The 12,909-nt window shown below is 44.9% G+C and overlaps 1 protein-coding gene across 2 annotated transcripts in view; it reads right to left on the bottom strand.

Annotated features, from left to right (window-relative positions):
- Positions 1-3,463: 3,463 nt before the first annotated feature.
- LOC138282919 (UDP-glucuronosyltransferase 3A1-like) overlaps positions 3,464-12,909 on the bottom strand; it is a 347,196-nt gene continuing 337,750 nt past the window's right edge. For both annotated transcript variants that reach the window (XM_069220977.1, XM_069220968.1), the window contains one exon: positions 3,464-5,088. In XM_069220977.1, the coding sequence (XP_069077078.1) occupies positions 4,812-5,088 (277 nt within the window). In that variant the 3' untranslated portion in view covers positions 3,464-4,811. The remainder of the gene's footprint in view (positions 5,089-12,909) is intronic.

Genomic DNA, 12,909 nt, shown 5'->3' with positions numbered 1-12,909 from the left:
CCGGATCTGGTTCTTTACATCTTTCGGGTGTGGGGTTTTCCCCGAATAGACCTGTTTGCCACTCAGGAGAACGCACACTGTCCTTTTTTCTGCAGCCTTCAGTATCCGATGCAAGGAGTGTTGGGGGACGAGTTTCAGATGTCCTGGTGCGACCAGTTGCTTTACGGGTTTCCTCCCATACCCTTGATTCCTCGGGTTTTGAGGAAGATTCGCCAAGACCGGGCCCAAGTCATTCTAATAGCTCCGGATTGGCCACAAAGGGTGTGGTATGCAGACCTTCTCAGACGCTCACTGTGCCCTCCGCTCCGTCTCCCTCTCAGGGCAGACCTCCTCTCGCAGTCGCGGGGGCAGGTTCTACACCCCCCACCTCCAGAGCCTGTACCTTCATGCCTGGAGATTGAACGGGGCAACCTGAGTTCCTTGTCTCTCCCACCAGAGGTGGTGGACGTTCTTTTATCGGCCAGGCGACACTCCACCAAGTCGGTCTATGCGAGTAGGTGGGCTAATTTCATTCGTTGGTGTGGAGAGAAGAAAATGTATCCCTTAAGTGCCCATCCTTCTGATATTTTATTGTTTGCATTGTCGTTGGATCAGCGTGGTTGTGCTGTGGCCACTGTTAAAGGCTATCTTTAGGCTTTTTTATATCTTCCAGATCAGCCTTCTTTATTCAAATCTCCTTTGGTTTTACGATTTTTGAGGGGGCTTAATAATACATTTCCTCCCATGCCTTTTATTATGCCGCAGTGGGACCTGAATTTGGTGTTGACCTTTTCGATGGGCTCCCCCTTTGAGCCACTTCCTTCATGCCCATTAAGGTATTTGTTTTTCAAAACTGTGTTTTTGACAGCCATTACGTTGGCCAGACGTGTTAGTGAATTGCAGGCCCTCTCTGTTCACCCGCCTTTCACAACTTTTTATAAGGACAAGGTGGTTTTGAGGACCAGGGCGGCTTTCCTCCCCAAGGTGGTGTCTCTATTTCACTTGGGACAGACCATAACTCTCTCAACGTTCTACCCTCCTCCGCATCTATCTAAGGAGGAGGAAAGACTCCATCGTCTAGACCCCAGGAGGGCTCTCAGCTTTTATATCGACAGGACGAGCGAGTTCCGGTTGGATGAACAACTCTTTATCGGATACGTGGGGAAGAGGAAAGGGAAGGCCGTCCACAAGAGGACACTCTCCAGGTGGGTCGTTCTTTGTATAAAAATATGTTACTCATTGGCAAAGAAGGATCCTCCTAAGGGGATCAGAGCCCATTCCACCAAGGCCAAGTCGACCTCATCGCCTTGGCCAGAGGTGTTCCGATGGTGGACATCTGTAAGGCCGCGACTTGGTCTTCCCTCCACACCTTTGTGAAGCATTATTGTCTGGATGCGGAGGTGTGGAGGGATGGCCATTTTGCGCGGTCTGTGCTGCAGGAGTTCCTGGTTTGACTGGACGGACACCCTCCTCCGAGGTGATACTGCTTTGGGACTCTATTCATTAGGTGAGGAATCCATAGGTAGTTGTATCCATCAGAAGAGCAAGTTACTTACCTTCGGTAATGCTTTTTCTGGTGGATACATTAGCTACCTGTGGATTCCTCACGGTCCCTCCCACCTCCCCGTTGTCTGTCCGGTCATGCCAGGATCTCCTTGGGTGTGCACTTCAGTGCTTGATTTCAATGTTTCTATATATGTATATATGTTTATAGTTGTTATTCAGACTATTTTCAATGTTGCAGGCTGTTCAAGAAGGTATGCTCCTTTTTTAAGGCCTTATGGAAAAGTTTTTATATGAAGGTTCTCTATAAAGTTTATTTTTGTCAATCTTGAAGGGTGTGGATTGTCGATGTTCTCTATATGTTTCAAAGGCACGTCAAAAATGGTGTGAACTGACGTCAGCACAGCGGCAAGGACCTCTTATTGCCACGATGACGTCACATGGACCCGCGTGGAGTCCGGCAATTGTGACGTCCCCGCTGACGTGCAGAGCTAGAGAGAGAAGTTTCCGTCGAATGCTGCGCATGGGGAGAATTCATTAGGTGAGGAATCCACAGGTAGCTAATGTATCCAACAGAAAAAGCGTTACCGAAGGTAAGTAACTTGCTCTTCTGGGAGATTCCAACATCCACATTAACATTAATATTGTGCTAGATGTGGAAGGTTTGTGATTATTCATTTCCCTGGTGTCCATCAAAATACAACAGGCCAGTCATGAAGCAGTCCTTTTACTAGATATAGTGTTAAACTGCACCATCCCTAGTCAGAACATGCATACATATGCGATTGTCATTGCACTGCTCTACTTCAAGCAGTATAAACAAATTCAGATTGCCAGAGCCATTACCGGTTACTTTAAAAAAGCTTCACCAATTTCTTTGGCTGCAGCTTACTGCCCTTTGACAGTTTCTCATAATATTACCAAAAGTATAGACAGAAATGATTATGGACTTTACAGTCAAAAGTGACAACGCTGTAGACACACTAGCACCTCTAAAATTAAGGAAGTATTTAATTAAAGGAAACAAATGCCAAATGTAGATTACCACTCATCTCATTCAATTGAAGCAAAACTCCTACACAAACATTTTGTGAAGAACTCCAGAATGCCCTAACTGAGGGGGCCAAGCAGAGGCCTGGATTCTCCACCCCAGCGGGTCACTTCCAGTTTAGGATAATCCCCTTTGAGTTAAAGGATTCCCATACCACCTTCCAGAAGTTGGTCCATAGGGTCCTGGCTGGGATGGTGGCTTTCAGTGCTGCCTTCCTAGATGACACTGCAGTCTTCAGCTCCCTCCAGCTGGTAAAGACCACCTTTTCCACCTCCAGTAGGTGCTTCAGGCCCTGTAGCCAGCAGGCCTAACTATCAAGGCCAGCAAGTGCCAGATAGGACAAGGGCCTGTGGCCTACTTGGGACGCTAAGTAAACGGAGGCAAAGTGCAGTCTCTAGAGGCCAAGATTCAGACTAATCTGGCTTGGGACCACCCACGCAACCCCAAAAAACCAAGACTGAGGTGAAGGACTTATTAGGCCGCACTGAGTATCATAGGAGATTTGTCACAGGCTGTGGCACCATTGTTGCCCCCTTGACAGAACTAGCTTCTAAAATGCAGCCCAAGAAGGAGATCTGGACTGAGGTCTGTCAGAAAGACTCCTAGAAAGAGGCCAGTCTACAGCACTAGTGTTCAAGGTCCCTGACTTCTCCAAGGAATTTGCTGTCCAGACAGATGCCTCAGATTATGGCATGGGGGATGTGCTCTCACAGCTAAATGAAGAGGGCCTAGACCAACCTGTAGCCTTCAATAGCAGGAGGCTACTTCCAAGGGAACAGAGATGGAGTGCAATGGTCTCGGCACTGAAGAGGTTGAGACCATACTTGTTTGAACCATTTTCTGCTCTCATTTCATTTCGAGCGGATCCCATTGTAGTTCGGGGATTTACTTGAAGCTGATAAGACATGGTGAAAAAAAACACAGAGGCCATTTTACAGTGGCATACTTTAATAATCAATCCACAAACATGAAAAGGCTGTTCATAAACTGATATCACCAACTCGCTAACACTTCAAAAGAACACAGCGCAATAAATTACCTTCATGTGCAATGGCATTAAAATGCATTACACTCTAAAATATGGATGTAGCTATACTTTTGTGTGAGGAGAATAACCTCAGTTTTCTACTTTAAAGCTTGGATCTGGCAGGACATGGTGTTACTGATGTGTGATGGGAATTCCATTCATGATCAAGGACATCTGCAAAACAGACATTAGGAACTGCCAAAGACAATCAGGGGTGCTTTCAACGAAGGTCCTTCAAAAGAACCCGGGGATCTTCATTGGGCAGGGACGTAGGTCACTGGATTCAGTAGAATGTATAATCACAAACTCCACCAAGCTTACAAGTGATTGCTCATGTAGGCTTCAGAGCAAAGCTTTCAGTGTTTTAATTACAGCAAATCAGGAATATGTTACTTCACTGTTAACAAATCAAATCAGAACTCAGACCAATCTAAAATCTCTAATTTGACCATCAACAATGCAGTTTAGTACAATAAAAGTATGAAATATCTCAACTTATCTAAAATTCTGAATCTTGAAACACTGATAATTTCTTGCTGGCCTATATCCTACACCTATCACACTTTTCAACCACTACCAAACTAAATTCATTCCAGTCAGTATCAACATAATTATATTAAAACTAAAGGACTGACAAAGAAAAATGAAGTAGGCATATGGATGGAAACCTACACAAATCATAGATATTCAAAATTCCTACCAGTTCACACACTTTTTCAGCAGACTGCCCAATAAACTAGAGTATGCAAAGAGTACATTTGTTCTTGTTTTTTGTTCTACATAGCCAAAGCATTTCCCCCATGGAGGAACCACTTCGACTACGTAAAGTTGAGGATGTGTCCTGTTTTTAACAAATGTTAAAAACAGGACTTAATTTAAAGAATGTGAGGCTATTTTCAAACTGTTTCTTGAATATCCACAAGCCTGCAAATACCCACATTTTGCAAAGCTGTCCCAGTCTGACCGAGGTCTCACCCCTGACAGAGGAGGAGGGTGTTTTATTGGGCTGGCTGCCTTTGTAGGTCTGGTCTGGGAGCAGAAACATCTCAAGATGTAGTGAACCATAATCACAGTATTGCTTTTTGTGCGAGCACACGTGCAAATATCTTTGTGAATCTGGCCTAAAAAAGTCAAATAAAAAAAAGTAAAATCGGCATTTAACTGTCCAGTTATCCTAAATCTATTCTGCTTTCATACTACTCTCGTTTTAGACATCCTAAGTACATACACATTTAAAATCAAACTGTCATATCAAGGTTTTTTTAGCTTGTCTTCTCGAAGCAACTTTGAAAGAACAGTTCTCAGCAGCTTAACACAAAGGTAGAGGAACATAGCAACAGATGTAAATAAGAATGCCATAACATCCAACAAACACTGCCGGTACCACGGCTGGTGGATGCTGTATGGGCGTAGGTGCGCACCTCCTTTACACGCAATGATGTGTTCTATCCATCGAACTAACTTTTGGTCGGGTGGAAAGGGCTCAGATCGGTGGATTTTACTCTGTGCTGCAGCTGCTAATTTGTACCTAGGGGGAAAAAAACACAGTATCACTCCACTATTTGAAACAAAGTACATGCAAAAAGTCACCCTATGATTAGTTGTACCTAGGAGTTCAGATTAACATTTGGTTTATTTACCTTAGTTTGCAGTACATGACACATGAGAGTGCCCACTGTCTTAGAAATCTCAGAGAAAATTGTTTTTGCTAGTTGACACAGACAACAACAAAATTAGTCTGATGGACCACCAAGCAAATTAGTGTAGAAAGCTCTGCTGTGCTATGGTAATGTTTCCAGATTATCAAAGCCAAATATTAATATATGCTCCTAGATATGTTAAAATTCTGTTTTGCACACTAGCATATATTGTATTAAGACTGTAAGACAACTACTTTTGATAATATTTTTTTTACTGAGACAATCCAAGAAACAATAAATACTTTTTCCCTCAAGGCCACAGCATCTATGCAGCACCCTAAGCTCATGTTCCAACCTCTGAGAACCTAACCTGCCTCAGGGGCGCTGCATGAGAAGCTGTCTCTGTTTCTTTTCGGTTTCTTTCTGCAAAGGACTCCTGCTTCCTGCAATAAAGCTCAAGGGGCCTCTTCTGCTGACTTGCTGGTACAGACACTGAAAGCAGACATGGGTAAAGGCGGCACTTGGACGGTTATGTGATTGGACCAGCAATGCCTGTGTAAATCTTTCAGTTGATTTTATCATAGCCATAGGTTTTTACTGATTTAAAGGGAGTTGGTACTTGTAAATTAATAGTACTGATCAACCTTAAATAAGTGGCTCCCATTATTATTTTATGATCTTACAGGGGTCTATTCCACTGGTATGCATGAATTCTATAGGAAGCCTCTATAGTTTTTACCGGATTCTAAACCTGATAATACAGGGCCATGACGCAGCAACAGTTGTTAACAAAGGGCATGTCCTACTACCACTTTTGCTACATCATAAAGGCCTTTCAAACCAGGCTGGATTCTCTGAGAGCCTGTTAGTGCACTACTACTTGTCTGCTTTGCTGAAAGCAGAAAGCACTGATGGAGGAGGGGGAAAGAAGGCAGGAAAAAAAAGCTGGTGAGGAGGCCAATGCGAAGAATGGCTTACCCAAACTTCTCTGCAACAAACCAGCACAGGAGCATCCACCTGCTACCTGGGATTCTGAGGCATGCCTTTGTTCAATATTTTAAATTTTGGTTCAGAGTGATGACGTGTTAGATTTAAGTTTCAACATATAGTTTTAGTTTCAACATATAAAAGCAATGACTCCATATTTGGGATTGACATTTCTCCAATTCTATCATGGTGAACTACTCTGGATGAAACATTGTTTAGTTCAATGTAAAAGACACTATGGGGGTCATTCTGACTTTGGCGGGCGGCGGAGGCTGCCCGCCAAAGTCCCGCCGTCAGAATACCGCTGCGCGGTCAAAAGACCGCCGTGGTAATTCTGAGTTTCCCGCTGGGCTGGCGGGCGACCGCCAGAAGGCCGCCCGCCAGCCCAGCGGGAAACCCCCTTCCATGAGGATGCCGGCTCCGAATGGAGCCGGCGGAGTGGAAGGGGTGCGACGGGTGCAGTTGCACCCGTCGCGATTTTTAGTGTCTGCTTGGCAGACACTGAAAATCTTGGTGGGGCCCTGTTAGGGGGCCCCTGCAGTGCCCATGTCATTGGCATGGGCACTGCAGGGGCCCCCAGGGGCCCCACGACACCCGTTACTGCCAGCCAGGTTCTGGCGGTCAAAACCGCCAGAGCCAGGCTGGCGGTAAGGGGGTCGGAATCCCCATGGCGGCGCTGCCTGCAGCGCCGCCATGGAGGATTCCCTAGGGCGGCGGGAAACCGGTGGGACACCGCCGGTTTCCCGTTTCTGACCGCGGCTGTACCGCCGCGGTCAGAATGCCCAAGGATGCACCGCCAGCCTGTTGGCGGTGCATCCGCGGTCCCCGGCCCTGGCGGTTTTTACCGCCAGGGTCGGAATGACCCCCTATATGTTCATAAACAACAACAGAAAAGTGGGATAGATAGGACATACCTGTGCACCAGGAGCATCTCACGGGGCGCGGATAAGGCTGGGCAGCTCGCAGGAGTTGGGGGAGGTGTGGAAGGGGGTGACGGGAGGTAAATAAAAATTAAAATAAAAAAAGATTACCACCGCACTGTTCCATCCGCTTCTTCTCTCCTGGCTGCAGGCTCCCAGCTTGCTCTGCGGCCAATCCTGATGCTGCTCAGCGCAGCATCATGATTGGCTGGGACGCCCAGGCTGGAGCGAGCCAACTGTGAATGTGTGTTTGGCCAGCCCGAGACGGCTGGCCAAACATACATGCATCCCTTACTACTTGTCACCCCCGTGGCCCCGCCCCTTTAAAAGAAAACAATAATAAAGTTTATTATCATTTTATTTTTAAAGTTTTTGCAGCTGCTGCTGCTGGCAGGGGGGCGCTCCTCCGCCCTAATGGAGGAGCCGCCCCTGCTGTTCACCCCTAACTGTTGCTTACTGGGCTTTTTTTTTTTTTCCCTCATCCAAACACAAAGACAGCAGGCATTAGAGTCCTAGACTCTACGATGTTACTTGCTGAGAGAGCCATCACAATGACATGGAAAATGCATATTTAGCAATGTTTAAATTCAATAAAAAATATTTTTTTAAAGAAAACAATAGATTATGTGGGAGCACTCAACATGCATGAACGATAAAGAATAGAAGACAAACCCGCATCTTTGGTTTATTCCAAATCATATTTGTTTAGTGTTTTCACACTGAAAAAGATACATGAAACACTGACTCATAAGTTGAAGGAGACAGAAAAATAAAATTAGATTAAGTCTCGCCTACAGACAACGTAGCTTTACATTCCATTCTCCTGATTCAATGGCTTTCTTTCCTACTCTTGTGTTTGTTCAGCCCAAGGAACATTTTGGTCTCACTGTATATTGCCTTGATGAGTTGTATCTTTCCATTGCTGATGTCGGAAACTTGCCTACATTGGAGTGCATTAAGGAGTCTCTTTGTGATGTACATGTACTCTCTCTATCCATCATTCCATTGGCACCTAGCCATCTTCAAATAGGTTTGGAGCCTGTGCGAGTGTATTCATAGACAAGCATGGTGGCCATCTTGCAATGCTTTTTCGTTTGCTTTATTATTTCAACATTGCTGCCTGGAGTGTGAGTCCATGGCATCTGTCTATAAATGCTATTGCTTCAAATGAAGGAAACAATAAAATGGCACTACTAAAGTAAGTAGGCTTACACCCTAGTGTTACAGTCAAGGTCTATTGGGTCTGTGCTTGTTAGTATTTGAATTAGAAGCCAGGCCTTTCTTTCTTCATTCCTTAATTTCAGTACTGCGGTCTAGGGATGCAGTTGCTTGTCCTCCGCAAAGTAAGACAGCGGAAGCGCACTACTGATCTTATCATATCATATAATATGCCTGTGCTAGATGACTGGGGCATAAAATGCGCTATATCATGCTACTCCCAGCTGTACACGCGCAACTAGATTTCAGAAACAACTAACATTTGGATAATGGAAATAAGGACTGGAAAAGTAGAAGCATTTGCTTTGCTGTAGTTACTATATGCCTCTTCTGGGAGGCTAGCATTCACTAGCAAAGATTTATACTTCAAGACAAACTGTGCCAAAACAACTGCACAATTTTTCAATATGTCCTCCATAGGTTTGTTTGAACTCAGCCTTTTGCCTACTTATCCTAGTGATGTTAATGAAACACAAGATGTCGGTATTACATCTGTTAAGATGCTTTTCAGCCTAGACACATTGTACGCTAGGTAACCATAGAAGACAGGCTAGCAGAGAAGTAAAGAGCAGCTAGTCTAGATAATGTATAGACGACAAGTTAGTCCAACTGAAGCAGTGAGCTGTCTTTTCACATAGACTTTAGATGTCATACCTTAGAGGGTGTGGAATGCTGTTAAATGGCGTAAGAAAACCTTAACTTAATTGTTGGATAAATGGGAATGAGGTGGGACTTTTTAAGGACAAGCTGAATTTATTGTTGCAGAACAACTGTTGCCTGCAAGGTAGTCCTGCACCACTATTTGGTGGATTATACATTTATGGATCTAAAGAAGTAAGCTACAGTGGATGACTGACAGAGAACAGAATACTGGGAGGTGTCAAGAGGAACACAAGAAAGTTCTCTTCTGTCAAGGAGATACAACCAGCAGGTTCCAAAAGGCGACAGTAGCTCTTTCATGCCCATGGTAATTCTTCCTAGTCACAGGGTGGTAAGTGAGTTGTAAAGGAATGTCCAAATTGTACTAGCTTCAGATGTTTCAGGTGACAAGAAATTGGATTAAAGGCATAATCAAGCATTCCAGATTTCAGGAGGTATGAGAAAATGGAAGGAAGGAGCCTGCTCTAGCCTCACTGAGAGACTTAGAGCCTGGACTACAAATGTAGCAGCTGTCCTTAAACCTTAGACAATGGTAGATACACTAATTGTTTGTGCAGCCTAGATTTTACAAGATGTATATGCCAGTTCAGAGATACCCATGGGCAAGGGTGTGCATAGAAGGGTAAACAAACCAAAAAGAGAAGGGTGATTGTTTGCTCTGAGAACCCATTCTAGGGAATGACATGCTAGCTTCAGTGTGGGGCAGATGTGACTAGGTTGCAGACTGATACAATTTACAATTCAAAGGTCGCTGCCCTAAAAATCGAAAGTCTCTGTCTCTGAAGGCGAGGGGGTGAGCTGCCAAAGATACAGTGTACATCCTGGGACAACTGCATGTACCAGATACTGCAGGCGGTTCCAATGTTTTATGGCCCAGAGACAAAGACTTCTCGAGAAGGTTTTCATTAACAGGAAAAGGATCAGGCAAAGGAAGAATCCTGGTCCCTGGTTTGTCCAAGGCTTATTCGTATAAGGATCTACCCGGAAGCTATAAATAGGTTATCAGTGCCACAGTGCAACTTATGTGCTATGGGTAGCACACAAGAGTTTCTTATGGTTAGACCAGTGGGAATGAGGAATATCGTTGAGGCACTTATCGGGCTGGAAATGTGGATAAAAATAAAATAATACTGCTGTAGCTGTTATGAGTTCCAGTTTGTGGTAGGGCAAGAGGAAAGACAAGTGCATCCCTGGTGGTGGTAGGGCGGTTGAGTGTTCCCTTCCATATAGATAGGGAAAGATACTGCTGGCCCATGGACTGAAATGCATTCTCAGGTCACAGTCTTATCTTGTTAAATAACAATTAAGCACCATGGGGCAGGTTGATAGAGGGGACGGCACTGGCAGAGCCAATGACTTTCGCAGGTTGCGGCCCTTGAGGGATTCCAGAAGTGGAGCTCATTCAGATCTCCACCCTTGGAGATGTCATATGCTGGGCAGTCCTCGAATCGTTCCAGACCCTGAAGGAGGAATATCAGCTCCAATCAATCAAACAGGATTTGTAGCGCAGACTTATCACACGTATTGGTATCCAGGCACTGGGATCTACTGCATGGGCCTCAGTCGAACAGCCAGGTCTTGAGACTCCTTCTGAATTCTTGGATGGAGGGAGAGGTCCTTATGTGGACAGGCTGGCTGTTCCAGGATTTTGCTGAGAGGTAGGAGAACGAACGGCCTCCGCTGTTGCTGTGACGAATGCGGGGTGTGCACAAGGGAGAGAGAGAGGCGGAGTGTAGGTGTCTGGTGGGACCGTAGAAGGTCAGGTGGTGGGTAAGGCATGCAGGTCCTTGGTTGTGAAAGGCTTTAAAGGTGTGTGTCAGCAGCTTGCATTGGCATTGTTTGTATATGGGTAGCCAGTGGAGGTTCCTAAGGTGGGGTGAGGTCCAGAATGAGTCTAGCTGCTGAATTCTGAATGATATGAAGTATTTTCATGAGGTGCGTCGTGAGTCCGGTGTAGAGAGCATTACATTAGTCCAGGCAGCTGGTGATGAGGGCCTGTGTAACAGTACGTCTGGTGGTGATAGGGAACCACTTGAGGATCTTAGAGAGCATGTGGAGGGTGAGGAAGCAAGCAGAGGAGACTGAATTGATCTGGTTCTTCATGGTGAGTTTATTGTCAATGATGATTTCAAGGTTTCAGGCATGGTCCTTTGCGGTGGTGGGTGTCCTAGGTTGGCATCCACCATGAGTCATCCCACTGTGAAGTGATGTTTCCGAATAACAAGACTTCTGCTTTGTCGGTCTTGAGTTTGTGGCAGTTGTCCTTCATCTAGTATGTAATGCTGTTCATGTGGAAGATGGCTTTCGATACTTTCACCTTCCTTATTTGCTCACTCCCTACATTGCCACCCTGGAGGCCCTTCCCCAGTTCAGCCCGCTGTAGGGTAAATTCCTCATGGACGACCTGGGTGATCATAAAATCGCCAATATTTATCAGTCACTCATCTCTAAGCAGCCAGATGTATTTGGTGCCCTCCGGGCATCTTGGGAGGTCGATTTAGGGGCCCTGGAGAATGAGGACTTGACTGGGGGTACTAGAGATCACTGGCACAGCACAACACAGCCAGATATACTTTACGTGCCATAGATTGTGGCAGATGGGAGCAATTGCATACCCATCCTGTCTTAGATGTGGTACAGGAGAGGACACTTTTTTTCACACAGTATAGAGCTGCCCCAAACTGATTGAATACTGGAGAGGAGTGACAGCTTATTTAGGCAGGATCCTGTCATGGCAGATCCCGATTACTCCAAAACTCACCCTGCTACACATTGGTGATAGATTTAAATTGGCTCTCCTGTTTTTAGGCCTGACACTACCTAAAGAGGATATAGCACAAGAGTGGAGGGCCGTTACTCCTCCTTCGTTGGCTGTGTGGAAGAGTGGGATGGACCACTGTATGGGCATGGAAGTAGCAGTTTATGGGGCAAGGGGCTGCCCCCAAGAACCACCCCAAGACCTAGCAGGAATGGACAGATAATCGAGGCATGGTGCTGGAACCGATTTTGCTCTCACAACCACCTGCTACATGATGAAGTCCAATCATTCCAGGGATAGAGGTGGGGTGGGATGGTGGGCCGAACTTTCTAACAGTTAGTCTTTATCATGTCTGCGATGATCTGTGGGTAGGGGATGGGCTGGGTAAAAGCAAGCAAATATTTGTTTAAATTTTTGCCTTATTGTTGCATGTGTTTTTTTTTTTTTTTTTGGTCGCATGTTGTTTATCAACACATCAAAATCAATAAAATATGTTAAAAAAAACATTTAAGCACCAGGTACCAAGAAGAAATATCACTGAGGTCTCTAAAAGCACTTGCATCCAGAGCCTACGGAGAAACACCAGGACTAAGATTTCATATCTTTCAGATCAACGATTGGATTGGCAAATTCACAACTCCATTTGATGATGCAATGGCTTAAGTCCGGTTTAAAGAGAAAGACAACTGGTTTTGTTGGAAAATATAGAAGAAATGTACAAGTCAGCCAAACACTGGTGAAGCACTTGTATGATCAAAAGGCTTTAATGAATTTGAATAAATGGCCTGTTTTTAATATTTTTTAATCTTGTGTATTTCATCACCAAATTGAATACTAAAATATGACACAGGTGTCCCAGAGATAATTTCAGTTAATATTACCTCACCTTTAAATGTGGTTTTGCTACACCCCAAGGTAAGAACACTCAGGAATCAAATAAATCAGGTTATGATTTGATGTGGGTCGCAGGAAAAGAAGCAGGGTTTTTCCTGGTTATACATGTGGCACCCCAGCACGCACATGCAGGAAAGAATAAGATGCAATGGAAATGTACAGGAAAAGGAAAATAAACTGAACACAGAAACTGGTGGAGGGGTTAGCCTGATGAATATCCTGTGCGCTGAAATCTAAATCTCATTGGATATAATAGGATTTAGATTTTGGCA

This window comes from Pleurodeles waltl, chromosome 1_1, assembly GCF_031143425.1.
Source record: "Pleurodeles waltl isolate 20211129_DDA chromosome 1_1, aPleWal1.hap1.20221129, whole genome shotgun sequence".
In the NCBI taxonomy this organism is placed as follows: Eukaryota; Metazoa; Chordata; class Amphibia; order Caudata; family Salamandridae; genus Pleurodeles; species Pleurodeles waltl.
This window is presented reverse-complemented; position numbering and strand designations above follow the sequence as displayed.